This window comes from Montipora foliosa, chromosome 6, assembly GCF_036669935.1.
Source record: "Montipora foliosa isolate CH-2021 chromosome 6, ASM3666993v2, whole genome shotgun sequence".
NCBI lineage: Eukaryota > Metazoa > Cnidaria > Anthozoa > Scleractinia > Acroporidae > Montipora > Montipora foliosa.
In genome coordinates, this window is record NC_090874.1 from 56,677,818 (window position 1) to 56,692,369 (window position 14,552).

At 38.4% G+C, this 14,552-nt stretch overlaps 1 protein-coding gene across 1 annotated transcript; it reads right to left on the minus strand.

The window, feature by feature from the left end:
- Positions 1-272: 272 nt before the first annotated feature.
- LOC138007855 (protein lin-54 homolog) lies at positions 273-14,458 on the minus strand. The gene is made up of 15 exons (XM_068854953.1): positions 14,311-14,458; positions 11,608-11,911; positions 9,779-10,284; positions 9,436-9,612; positions 8,988-9,082; positions 8,520-8,594; positions 7,221-7,323; positions 6,242-6,295; positions 5,984-6,011; positions 5,662-5,714; positions 5,415-5,514; positions 2,411-2,510; positions 1,547-1,628; positions 1,315-1,408; positions 273-767 (listed from the first exon to the last, which is right to left on the minus strand). The coding sequence occupies exons 2-15, from the start codon at positions 11,894-11,896 to the stop codon at positions 763-765; spliced, it is 1,761 nt and encodes a 586-aa protein (XP_068711054.1). The 5' UTR covers positions 11,897-11,911; positions 14,311-14,458; the 3' UTR covers positions 273-762.
- Positions 14,459-14,552: the final 94 nt, after the last annotated feature.

Here is a 14,552-nt window from a genome sequence, read left to right on the forward strand (position 1 = left end):
TTTTAAGTCGACAGTAGAAATTTTTAAAACCTTTGAGTTACTTTTAGCAACACAATTAAGTTCTTGAAACTCCACCTTGTCTTCGTATTAAATCTAAAGTCGGGAAAGAGACTTATCTGAAAGGTCACAATTTTTCGCTCCAGTGGTATTTTGTTTTGCCGTAATGATAATACGAGACGAGGGAAGTGGGCTCTTCAATTAAGTTTCGTTGCATTGCAATAACGCTGTAATGGCCTAAAAGCGGTTTATTTCGACGACAATTGACAGAAAAACGCTCTCAGGTAGACTTTATTTTTAACGTCCTTGATATTTTCCTATTTCCCGAATATGCGAATATCGACTGCAGGTACCCCTCATTTCGTGAGGACAGCGGATTGCACGCTCACTCGATTAGTGCAGTCCTGCTTGCGACCAAAGTGGTTTGTGGAAACGGGAAGGAGAAGAAATGGAAAGATAAGGCAGGGTAAGCTCGTTTCTTATTGCTTCGTCGACGTTCTTCCCATTGTTTCTTCGGATATTGGCCCTCTTCGTCGACAACGAACCTGCTCTTGGAAACGACGAGGGTGGGGCTAATAAAGCAGAACGTTATTTTTACACGTACAGTTAACGTTGAAAATGCTTAACAGTCAAAAACATTGTCAAATCACTATTTACACTACTATGTACCGGATAAAAATTCTGTCCAAGTTTGAACAGAATGATTAAAATCCCAACAAGGATGAAAAATGTGGATTCCACAGATTAGCACGTCACCAACAAGGCTCATTCTGGCAAAAAAAAGAGAGGAAAAAATGCCGTTTTTAAAATGATTTCGACAATATAAAAAGGAGTGACCAAGGTAAAAAAAAAAGTTTCTAGCCAATGCATGCAAATCAAGACTCTGTCTGTCTGCCTTTTGTAATTGTGTGGAAGATTAAGCTTAAAATGTAAGGGCACAAGAATGGATAGAGATCTGCCTTGCGAATAGAACATTCGAGGAAAACCCAATCAAAAGAAAAAAAAAAAACGAGGGCCGCCAGAAATCTGGGCAATTTTGTTATCGCTTGTTTAACTTTTCATGAGAAAGGTGCTTCACTGAGTATCACTCGGCAAAGCAGCGTTAGTGCCAGCTGGCTAGTCAAACCGAGGGAACGTCGCTTTCTTTCCAGGCTTCGCCAAGTGGACACACCGAGAGGACGGCATACAGTACTTTTAGGCTAATCTCTAAGTTGCACTAGACGGCGAAGATAACTCTCAAAACTGAGGAATGAAGGAGAGTGAATGGGTTACAGGAAGCAACAAGAGACAGATTGCACGTTAAAGACTTCATCTTGCCTTTGGTCCCATTGGCTGTGTGAATGATTGATAACAAGCAGCGTCCAAATTCTTCTAAAACCAACTTTTCAATCATTGCTTGAGGTTTCCCCTCCTGTTGAGGTGAACGCAAGGTTAGCTGGAGTGTGGGATACTGCAGTCCTATAGTTTTGCCTCAATGACAAGACTAGGAGGTACATTTTTGCATACTTTAATTAATTGAAATAGAATTAAAGCTGAAACGTCAACTTACACTTTCACCATTGGAAGCCTGGGCCAGCAGACATTGACAAGTTGCCTTAACAACATCGTCCGTGACAAACGAAAACGGGAGTCTGAAAATAAGGCGCAAAGAGTGAAGAAAAGAAGTTCCCATCAACTCCCAACATTGTTCGATGTTACACGTTGCGTCTGTTTCCACACCCTGTTATATGTTGTTCGGTGTTGCTGGAAGCTGTTGCACGAAGTTTGAAACTGGTCAAACTTTTGAGCTTTTTCCCTGATCGCAAAAGTGTAGTGCAACAATGTTGTTTGCACAGCTCTTCCAACATTGTTGGGGCTACGCACACGCATTACAGATGGTCTCCATGGAGATAGCAACGCACACTGGAGAGATTGTATTATTTGGTAAAAATTTAGCTAACACTAGAAAATTGTGCAAAACGTTCGTTTCAGCCTAAAACCGCAAGTTTTCATTTCACTGCTTTTTGGCAGTGTTCTGAGCAGTTTTGGAGCAAAAACCGTAGACATAATCACACCCACAGTATTATTTCGTAAAAATTGAAATGACACTGGAAATTAGTGGAAAACGTTCGTTTCAGCCTCAAATTCAACACTTTGTGAATCCTGCTTTTTAGCAGTATTCTGAGCAGTTTTCGAGCGAATACCTTAAAACGATAACCACAACGACAGTATCATTTGGTAAGCACAGGAAATTTACGCAAAACGTTCGTTTCAGCCTAAAACCGCACGTTTTCGAGAAAACTGCTTTTTGGCAGTGTTCAGAGCAGTTTTGGAGCAAAAAACGTAGACATAATCACAGAATTTCAGTAAACGAGGAAGTTGTTTTCTTAATCGTCAATTTAAAATCGAACAAAGCATCCAGCATGACGCTTACCTCTCTCCAGAGTTTGACAAAAATGTCGGTCTAGATGGCAGGTCCTCTATTTGAGATTCGAGTTTTGTGCGGGCAGCATTCTGTTGTTTCACGCGAACCTCTGAAAATGAAACAGTGTGCAATAACTGTGGGCATAAGCACAGAATACAAGGACTACTATTGGTATATCGTTGAATAACAAAAGTACATATTGTTATAAGTTTCGTTCTTCACAAGCTCCCGAACAATTTGCATGTGGTGTTGAACTGTGTCGTTCCTTCGAACTGTATAGTGTCAACAACAAACACGGTAACTACTTTGGTCAATCCCAGCGGAAACTCACAATTAAATCAGCTAACCATAAAGGACAACAAATGCACAAAGCCAGAGATCACTCAATGTGGGGAATGATCTTTAAAGTGCCAATCACCTCAACACACTTTTCCACTTTATTTATTCTCCGAAATCGTCCCAAATACATAGTGTTGTTTTCTAATATTCTGATTGCAATGTCACTTTTTTTATTGGCTTTGAAAGACGGGAAAAGTGGTCAGGCTTTGATTAATAACCGAGGAGGAAAGGGGAATGGGTTCAATATCGGGTTGACGTCAGAGACTGCTTTGCATTGAGATAATAGGCCATTTCCGAGTTCAAGTCTGCGTCCTCTTCAAAGTGAGTCTAAGTGCGAAGTTTTTCTTATGAAAATTAGTTTTCATTCATAAGTAAAGTAGTACTGACCAGCATCACAAAAACTCCGCACTTAGACACGCTTTGAAGGGGAGGGAGACATGAACTCGGAAATGGCCTATTCTTTGAAAACAGCGATGCAAATTAATCCCTGACGTCAACCCAGTATCAAACCAATTCCACTTCATTGCTCGGTTATGGATAAGTATGCCCACTTTTCTCGTCGCCAATAAAAAAAATGGAATTTCTGACGTTCAGTCAGAAATTGCTATTCTGACGGCACGATGTAGAGGCTCGGGTATTGTCTAGGGATTCTGGGGACTATTTAAAGGTTTTGGTGGGAAATATTAATCATTCTACGTCAGTCAGTCTTAGGTTCATTTGATTTAATTTTATATCATATATTTTATGGTTTACTCTGTTTACCTCTTCCCCGAGGTCCGGTGCCACAGCATTAGATGGGGAATACGTTTCCACAGATTTTTTGGCCACATCTAAAGGGTGGTTTTTTAGTTGTTTTTCGTATCTGGCGTGGCACACCTTTTTTCGCTTTTCATGCCCATTATGTCTACGTCTATCTTTGTAAAGACTGTATAATGATATGTATATGTAGTGTGCTCTAGATGACTGACTGGCTCATCCTTAATAAACTATTTCACATTGAATGTCTCGGGTTTAGTGTAGGCAGAATAGTGACATTTCAATCAAAAGGTTCTAAAAACAACAAGATGTATTTCGGACGCTATCGGAGAATTAATAAAGTGGAAAAGTGTGTTGAGGTGATGGGCACTTTAAACCTACTGTAAGAACAAGCAAGGCAATGACGAGAGAAAATGAGGGGACAGAGAGGGAGGCTCAGGGCGTTGGCCGGGATATGTCATGTACACGAAAGCGATTTTTAGACGAGTGGAAGTATTTGTTCTAGCGGAAGTCTGTCTTCCGAGACGTCCGCATGAAGTCTTGCCTCGCTCACAGGTTCTTATTGAAAAGAGAAAATGGCGGTGCACGTGGAAAGCCGATGAATATTTATTTTCTTTCAAGCATCAGACCGAGGTTGGCCTGCATGCGGACGTCTCGCAAGACAGACTTCCGCTAGAACAACGACTTCCGCACGTCTTAAAATAACTAGTTCGTGGACATGACATATCCCAAGGGCTGGACCGGGAGCCTCCCTCTCTGTCCCCTCATTTTCTCTTGGTAACGAGCAATGACAGCGCTTTCCAAAAATTACTTCAAAATCTCCACTAAAAACACTCCAACCATGCATCAGGACAGGAACAATAATATATTCATTTAGGCAAGCCTAAAAGCGGAGCTCCTCAATTACAATGTATTTATGTTTTCGTTTCCAGATATTTTTATAATAACCAGTCTGCTTACAACACGACCAGTACGGCCTGCTCATCACTATAAATTACTCTTTTTTCCGTGCTCTTTCTCGCTCTTTTCGCCGTTTTTCGTCACCACTATTCAGGCTGTTTTCTCACGCTCTTTCTTTCACGTTGACTATCGCTTTCTCGTCGTCTGCTTACTTTTTTTCTCTTTTCGTTGTTCGGCTTAAAAGAATAAGTAGCTTGTTTTTCTTGTTTTAAGTACTTAACGCAGAGTTAAATGCAGCACGCTAGCAATGCAACTTCCCCAGGGTTTTCACTTGATGTTTCGTCTGGTTGTTCAAGACTTCACGTCCGGTGCTTTGACGCTACAAGTTTGCATATTTACTGGCTTCTTTTTTTCCTTTCCTTTTTCTTTTCTTTTTCGGACTTGGTTATCTTAGGAAGCCATGGGCTGAAGAAACGCAAGACAATCAAGCGCAATATAGATCCTTCAAACTAACTGAAGAAGTAACATCGCCATATTTTGCTTACTAAACGGACTAATTGATCTGTCCACATTTCATTCACGCGATATGTTTAGTTTTCTTTTTTTTGCTCCAAACGCAAGATATGAGAGAGTTTCATTTACAAATATTTGTAGGGACCCACACCTCCTCGAGGGTTCGCTCACAAGGCACTAGCAATCGGCCATAACTATGTCCGGTACTTTCATGTCCCAATCCGGTAGTTTGAAAAGCTATGAAAACCCTGCTTCCCCCAAACAAACGCGGGTTCCAGCAGTGCGACATTTGCGTATTGGCTAACTTGAAAAAGATGAACTTACAGAGGCAAGGTCGTGCGATGACGTCACAACCAAACCAATATTCTCTTAACCAGGTATCCCTGTGCCGCACTGACTTTGTTCTTTAATTAAGAGGCAACCTTCACACGGGACTTTCGGAAGTAAGTTGGGCAATGTAAGATTCACTTTCATTCTCCTACTGTCAAAATAGATGCTTTATTACCTGCAGCGTCTGCTAAATGCATTAACGTCTTTCGCTCTGGACTCTCTTCAAAATTCTTGCATCCTGTGCACTTACAAAGATTTGTACACAAAATCTTGGCCTACAACGTTGGGATAAAAAGAAGTAGAAAATGATTTTTCAGCGAACAAATTAATGCATAAATCATATTAAATTGAAAAAGAGCTCAAAACATCTCAGGGTGCTGGAAAAGTTATTTCTTCCCTTTTACAGCATAAAGCCGCATTACCTCATAACATTCACAATAGTTTTTGAGACAGCCTGATCGTTTACAATGACAACCTGTTGCACAAGGATATAAATATAAAAAAGTTAATTATCTGAGGTCGTAGTCAATAACAACTATTAGAAGCTGAATACAGAAATAAATTATTGCTCTCTAAAAATTACACATCAATATTTCTTCAAGTTATTGGATCTTGAAAAATGGGATGAACTTAAAATACCAAAATATCCTGTATAAAGTTCATTCCTGCTAAACAAAACAAGAAATTAAGTTAGGAGATGGGCATAAAAACTGCATGAGGACAAATGATACGCAGAAGTTTTACCTTTATTATGTCGTCTGTCAGCATCACCCTAAGAGTGTGAAAAAAAAAAAACCTTTTATTGTATTTCAGCAGTACATGTACGTGTCCTATCCACAAACAAATACTTGGTGTTGCAGTCCATAAAGGGACCACATCCACTTCATAAAAAGATGTGTGAAAGTCTGGGAACATTTTGTACTTTGTCATTAATTAAAACCTCGACTTGCTCTCATGCTGAATAATGATTAAATTGAAATAATTATATGAATCCTTGTATACCCTTCCTTTTCCAATTTTCGGATGAAAAGCCTGAGGATTTCTGTCCAAACAAGCCTGAAAATAAACACAAAAGAAAAACAATGAAAATTAACTGACCTACACTGTAACAGCAATGATGCAAAGTGCTTGTGCTTAAAAGAGTAGTGCACACTTAAATTCTAGCAAGTAAGTACGGTCTGGAATAATTGTATACATGTACATGTATATTTGAAGTGAAGGTTACAGAGTTAATCCATTGACCCCTGAGAGTGGCACTTATAGATTTTACTCCGCCTATTGCCAGACAATTTTATTCGTCAATAGGGGGGCGTCCTAGGGCATTTGAGGTGTCAATGGGTTAACGATGTCCCCATTAACCCAATGATCCCTGAAAGTGAATCTTAATAGATTTTACTCTGTCTAACGCCAGACGATTTTTCTCATCAATGGGGGGTGTCCTCGGGCATTTGACGTGTGAATGGGTTACAGTGCTGGATATAATTTTTCTTTATTCAGAGGACATATGTCCTTTCAAATCTTCCTTTTGGTCGGACATTTGACAAATTGGACCAGACATAATTTATTGACTGACAAAACCTTGAAGAAGAGAACTCAAGATGTGCTGGTGACATGTTCGGTCATCGTGTCCGATCATAATGTGAAATTGGCTAAACATTTTGAAAATTTAATCAGACAATGTCCGATGACCGACTGATATTTCCAGCACTGGGTTAACTATGTCTGCATTAACTCATTAATCCCTGAGAGTGAGTCTCAATACATTGCTGTAGATTTTACTCTGTCTACCGCCAGACGATTTTACTCGTCAATGGCGGGCGTCCTTGGGTGTTTGAGGTGTGAATGGGTTAAGGAAGAAGTGACCCTCGCATGTTTCTGGACAATTCAATCAATTGTCTCTTATAGACACCCAAGAAATTCAAGTGTCTATAAAATGAAAACTTTACTTTTTTTAAATGTTGAACAAATGCTATCCAGTTACCTTGATGGCTTTACTTCTTTCCTTTTCACGCTCCATATTATTGGAGCAATTCACGCAATTACAATTGTTGCAGAATTCTCCATTTGCAAAACAATCACAGTACCTGCCAATCAATAAGGATATCTTAAAGTGAAGATTCAGAATAACAATCTGTAAATTATTTACAATAAATCAACAATCCTGTAGGGAACAGACAGCTTTTTTAAAAGACATGTTTCGGCATGCTTATGCCATCATCAGTTTAATGAGTTCCTAAGTGTGAACAGTTATAAAGTCTACGGGTAGATGAAAAAATTATTACACTGTACAACATGACGTAATACAAAAGTGGGTACTATTTACAGCGTGACGTCAAACATCAAGGTGTAAACTAAAAATGTGAGAAAAGTGTTGTAATGCTGCAATTGTTTGTTAAGTTTCGGTTTGATCTTATTTATATAAAAAGCTTCTTTGAGTTTTAAATCAATTGAGTTGCTGGCAGAATCCAGAATACTAAAGCACGATGGGGAGTATTTGCTCTTACATAAAGGAGATGTGTTGAAATGCTTAAAAATATGCGAGTTTTTATCGCTTTCGGTGTGTTCCTTTATCCTGGTAGAAAAGTGGCGACTAGTTTCGGCAATATAATGGGAATTACAACCCGCACAAGAAAATTGGTAAACAACCATGGATAGTTTACACCATGGTAGTTTACCAATTTCTGTTCACACTTAGGAACTCATTAAACTGATGATGGCATAAGCATGCAGAAACATGTCTTTTAAAAAAGTTGTCTGTTTCCTACAGTATTTATCATACTTGCTACTATTGCGACCGAAATCAACAATCATTAGTACTGCTGGTAAATTTTGTTTGAAAGTAGAACAAGATACACTGTAAGACGAGCCACATATGAGAAAATACATGTAACTTCTGTTGTTTAATCATGACATCTTGCTGACAAGTAACTTAAGCAGTAAGCAGTCTTGAAAATTGGTTCATTAAATTAATAAGGTGATAAACTTGAACCAGAAGTAAAGTTACATTTATGACATACAATGTATAAACCTCGTGTTACACAAAACTGCAGGCATCATTGTATATAAGGATGGTGTACACTGTGGGTTGCAGGTTGCAATGAAGTTGAAACAACCCAAACCTTTACTAATGCTACATTGTAGGCCTCAACACTACATGACTTTGTAAAGATTTGGGTTGTTTCAGTTATGGTAAAACAATGACCTGTAACCCTCATCTACAACCTGCAATTTACATCCTCTGTTGCACTTAACTGTAATAAAGCAATTAAGTTCAACTTACAGTTTGAGGCACTGTGATTTCGTACAATTGCAGGGCTTGCGTGGTCTACTCGGTGGAGATGATTCAGGTGAATTCCTGTCACAACAAATTATGGAGTATTACTTGAAGAGATAATTCATAATAATAATAAGGGCTATGTGAAGAGACAAAAATAATATTATTATTTAGTACTACAAAACAACACACAGGCCTCCAAGAAGAATGGAAGTTACAAATTGTAGAAAATACTATTGAAGCATACATGTGGAAAGAACTGGGATTCCTACCAAAAAGATACAGATTTTCTTTCCAAACAATAATATCATGTTGAGTGGTGACCTTCAGAAAACCTGTTCAAATGGCCTGGCCAAACAAACTACTAGACTTTGAATTTTTTCTATGCCATTTCTGAAAAACACCCCTGGAGTTCTTGTCTGTTTATAGGCAAACATGATAGAACAATAATAATTATTTTCTTCCTTTACTTACCCATTAACAGTCATCCCTGATTGGGTGCCTGTATTCAATGCACTGGTCTGCATAGGGACTGCAATAGGGAAACCACCACCAGATGCTAGGGCTTGCTGAAAGGCAGAAAACACATAACAAAGGACTGTGAAAATCTTGGAGCAGCTACCACAGGCAGAGAGAGAAAGGCAACACCACCTGGATGGCCTACGTGTAATTGGATATGACAGCAGTCTGCTCAGCACAAGGACATGGGTTTGATTTGGTCTGACCATCACACAGGGACAAAATAACTCAGGAGAGAGAGCTGCCTTTGCCCTGACAACAGCAAAATGGTTCATCCTATTAGTATTCTTGGATGCAAATAATTAGTCACAGGTCCTGTTTAAAGACCCTTATTCATAAATAACTCTTTCAGATAAAGATCCCACACAGAACCTAATGAATTATTACAGTCTCAACAACTTACCTGAGGGAGATAAACAACCCCTCCACTGATAACTCCATGAGGAAACTGCACATTTCCTGTGGCTGCTGCACCAGTTACACCAGATATTTGTGACATGTTGGAAGGTAATGCTGGGACTATAAGCCTTGGCTGTTGTGCTGCACTAGATGCCTGAGTCACAATAGGCTTGGGTGCCAGCTGCAAAAGAAGAGATTATCATCAAAGCTGGGTGAGAATTCAGAAAGTACTATATTCTGGCAATATAGCCAGTTAACAGCTTTTTTTACAGACAAGATACTGAACTTTATCTTTGGGCATGACTATACAGTAATATTTATATCATGAAGGAAAGAGACAGAGATACCTGTTGGGGAACTTGAGCTGGTTTCTCAGCTGGTGCAATATTTCTGACTTGCATGGCTGGTGTTGTTAAACGGACAGTCTGAGCACCTGGCACAGCCGGCACAATGCTTACTTTAGGCGCAATGTGACGCACATTCGTAGTTGAAGCTGCTGGAGCAGCCATAGTAAACTGTGGTGTTGTTCCGGGTTGTATTTTAGCCAACGAACTTGCTGCAACACTGATTGGTACAAGTTTTTGAATTTGAAGCGGAACAGGTGCCTTGTTTGGGGAGCCCCCAGCTTTTGGAGCAATGTGTTGCTTGGTTGCTGCATTAAATGGCTGAACATGAACCAATGTGCATGTTATGTTGTTGCCTGTACCAGAGTTTGCCTGTGCACCACCTAGAGCTGCCCCTGTGCGTGACAGAGGCGTTAGCTTGATCGGGCTACCTGAAATAACGACTACAGGTGGTTTGGACTGGGCATTTGTAGCTACTGTCCTTGTATTGGTTGTTGTTCCAGTGGCACCTGTTGTACAAAACACAATAATCAGATTCCCTTTTTACAATGTATATTAATTTTTTAACCCTTTCACTCCCAAGAGTGCCACTTATAGATTTTACTCTGTCTAACGCCAGACGATTTTACTCGTCAATGGGGAACCCCACGGGGGTGAAAGGGTTAACAACAGCTAGATTCACTCAAAAACTATGTCCCCATTAACCCTTTCACTCCCAAGAGTGCCACTTATAGATTTTACTCTGTCTAACTCCAGACGATTTTACTCGTCAATGGGGAACCCCATGGGGGTGAAAGGGTTAACAACAGCTAGATTCACTCAAAAACTATGTCCCCATTAACCCTTTCACTCCCAAGAGTGCCCCTTATAGATTTTACTCTGTCTAATGCCAGACGATTTTACTCATCAATGGGGAACCCCATGGGGGTGAAAGGGTTAAATGGTTACCGTAACAGCCTTTGGGACAGTTGTCAGACTCCCAACTTTTAGAGTAGACTCATGGGGATTGCGGCAACTTGATTTCAGTCCTGCCATGTCTACAGGCCTGAGATTTGTTTTCAGTATTCATCCACAGCCTCAGCCCCCCACTTTTTCTTCCACTGATTAATAAGCATGAATGTTACCTCATTACTGGATTGTACTAGAGTAAATTACATTATAATAATCTTTATTTTACCACAAATTAATCACGAGTTCACTCAAAAAAACTCTTTTAATATCCCCATTAAAAGAGAAATTACAGAATACTAATAATTATCTTTGGAGATAAAAATAGGAACTACAAATATCATTAACCCACTGACACCTCAAACGCCTTAGGACACCCCTAGTTGATGACTAAAATCGTCTGGCATTATACAAAAATAATAATTATCAGGATTTGAACCCCTGATCTCTTTTTCAGGTTTGTAGTGCTCATACAGCAACTGCAGTGATAATTTCAAGACTTAACATTCTCTCCGCAGTTAAAATATGAGCTTTTACATATTATATATTTCATATACATCCATCCTCTAACAATTTACCATGAACTCACAAAGTGACCGGCCAGCTCACGGTTGGCTTGACGCAGAGGCTGGCTGCTCAGGACTGCGACAATCATTTCAAGACATATTTAAAAATAATAAAGTAATCAAATTCACAAGAAAAGTCAACTAGTTGTGCTCTGATCTTGGGGTGCAAATGTACCATATCTGGGGCTAGTTAACCACAATAGACAAAACAGGGTTGTCAGTGCAGTTTAAAATGATACAGTCACGTACATGTAGCTGCACAAGCAAGTCATTTGTTTTTAAAAATAACGTTCATCTGTATTCTCCACTAATTCTAACCTTGCATGACTGAGACCACAGTACATTGTGCTTTTTGCAGTTCAGGTTTTGGTTGGATGAAGAATATCTGAGGTTCAGGAGCTGCTGCCACGGTAGCAGCCCCTGTAATGCTCCCTGACGTTACTGTTGCTGTGCCCAAGCTAACTACACTGGTAGTTCTTGTTGTTGAATTTTGAACTAGTACTGTTGTTGTTCCAGTAGAAACAGTGGTTGATGCTGTTGTGGTTGATGGCGGTGAAGGATATGCATCATCAATAGGTTCTTGCTTGACTGTAATTATTTTCTCCATACAAGTTGAAATTCCCTGATAGAGGAAAAATTCTAGTTATAAATTAGACATTTTTACTAAATCAAGAGTAATTGAAGGGCTGTACTATCACTTATGTCCAAAAAGGTATGCAATTAGATTGATGCCCAATAACACAAAGTTTCCTGTTAAACCTATGCATAATTATGCTAACAATTTCTAACAATAAGGTAAGCAGTATTTAGGTTGGGGTAAATTTACTTCAGAAGCACATTTTTTGGGGACATTTTGTGACATTACTGTCTAAATCCTTAGACTTGAGTGACGATGAAGTTGAAGAGAAGATTAAGGGGATGCTTTGTGGCACTTATCAAAATAGCTGTGCATCTAATTCTGTGACTTTTTGGGGATATCTGGGAACTGCTGTGATTAACCTTTTTTGTAGTTCCACTGTTTTTCGAATCTGCTGAAAAAATTACAGGAATTATAAGTGCAAAACTTCTGAAATGATAATACACAAAAATTGAAGGTGATAGGATTAGAAAAAAAAAGATACCCAATGAATAACTAATAGTTTACACGCAAAGATTAATGATGTATTTCCTACATGTAGGTTAAATGGTTTGGAGTTAATTCTAACTCCATGATGCAAAAAGAAAGAAAGTGTTAAATGACATGTAAATTTTTATTATAATATTATTGAAGTGCTACTATGATCAAAAAATCACTTCCTTTTTTTCTTCAGATTTTGAGAGTGTGATTGCTTAACACTTGACTGACAAAATCTTGAGCTTTGATTTTTATCCAAAGGCTGTTTACTTTGAGTGTAAGTTTTGGATTTCATGGTCTGCCATTACTCATGTTCCAAACTGACCAATTGCACCTAAGGGAAAGTGACATCATTGACTCACTAGCTTAAAATTTCAGTGCGTAAATGCAGCTTATCATATATGCAATAATGAGTTTAAAAGTCTGACAGCCTGTCACTCCCAGTGTTGCATAATAATTCAGCCACATACACATGCATTGCATTCTTAAACTATTGATTCTTTGACGTCATTTTCTCCCCAATTCAACTCTCTCAAGATTTTAAAGATAGTAATGATGGACCATTAAATAGGAAAATTACAATTAAAATAACTAGTATATTTTTTAAATCAAGGCTTAAAACTTGGGTCACTTACTGCTTAGTTAACATACAGTTTCGAAATCCAAATAAAAATAAAAATTCATTTTTTGGTCATAGTAGCACTTTTAACAGTATGGATCAAAATCAAATCCCTCAAATGGTGAATAATGACGGAGACAACAAATTATTTTTACAATAATAATGATCGGAGTTTTACAGATCTGCCTTTAGTAAGAAGACTACATTTACTATCAATATGAAGAAAATATTATCACTGTTTTAAATGACAAGATTTAGTTCCCATTTTGTTTTAAACAAAAATTTATTTGATTTGTATTAAGTGTTACAACACATAGAAAGCGGGGAATGCCTTCTATCATACTTAAAATAACAACAGAATTAAAACCAAAACATTCAACAACATCCAAATGAAAGCTAGAGAAGTCTTCTCTCTTAAGTTAGCAAGTGTGCATGTTCAGAGTCTCGATGTCAGTTAGCAAGTAGAATATTGACGACTGCTTTAGCGTTAAATTAAGCTTAATTTTTGTGTTGCATGGCAGCAAATGCCATTGTTACGGTAAGAAGAATAAACCAAAATTGCGAGTTAAGAATAATTCAAGTCAGCAAGTTTTGGACAAAACATGTTGCTCCAGCAATTTCACCCAAGGAGTTTCCATCAATATTACGCTCATTGCAACTTTATACAAAACTTATGCTTAAGTTTTTTTCATTATTACTTTTATCAACAAACGAAGATCGGTAAGCGTTTACAGACGTGGAAAAAATGCCATCAAGAATCGCATTTCACGGACAGCAGCGAAGGACCTCTTACGGACACCGGATACTGACGACGTTCATATTCTATCTCATCTTGATGCAATTTGTTGAATGAACAAAATTTATAATCAAATAATAATTATAGTCGGAAACCAATTGTTTTACTTCTCATGAGAAAGGCGGTAGTTTAAGTATTCTAATAAGAGGTGGACATAACTTGAAAGTAAACGAACATGGTTACCGGCGAACAAAGACACAGATCACTTGTTGTCGCTTCTAAACTTAACATGATTTTTTTCCTGTCACTTGCTATTTTAAATTTTGTCCGGTAACGGAATGGATAGTTCACTAAAATAATTAAAACAAACAAGAAACTTACTATGATCGGAAAATAATCATTTAATCTGGCATGATAGTGGATTGCAACAAGAAACGTATCACATCGATTACCTAAAGCCCACTCGCTCGATGAGCAAGATAGTAAGTCTACGTTTTTCTTAGCGATCATTAGTTTTAAGATAGACAGCATACTTAATCAACCCCTGATTACCTGCAAGATACATTGATCTTAAACGGCGTCTAAAGCAAGCGTCGTTTCCATGAAAAAATCCCATAAAAACTACGTAGTGAAGATATTCAATTAACTCCACTTTGCGGACATGTTGTTGTTCAAAATCACGCGCTTTTGCCAGGGAAAGAAAATCATCCCACAATGCAACACACTCAAAGAGGCGTTGATTGGACAAGCGAACTGTAGCAAAAAAACTGAATTCCTCTGATTGGTCCAATTTT

Bases quoted from the DNA above. Each gene is read 5' to 3' on its own strand.
- LOC138007855 (XM_068854953.1), bottom strand. From the start codon at position 11,896: ATGGAGAAAATAATTACAGTCAAGCAAGAACCTATTGATGATGCATAT. The intron at 10,285-11,607 runs GTTAGAATTAGT...TTTGTACAACAG, and splicing joins TGTGGTCTCAGTCATGCAAG to GTGCCACTGGAACAACAACC. The intron at 8,595-8,987 runs GTAAGTAAAGGA...TTGTTGTGACAG, and splicing joins TCAGGGATGACTGTTAATGG to GAATTCACCTGAATCATCTC.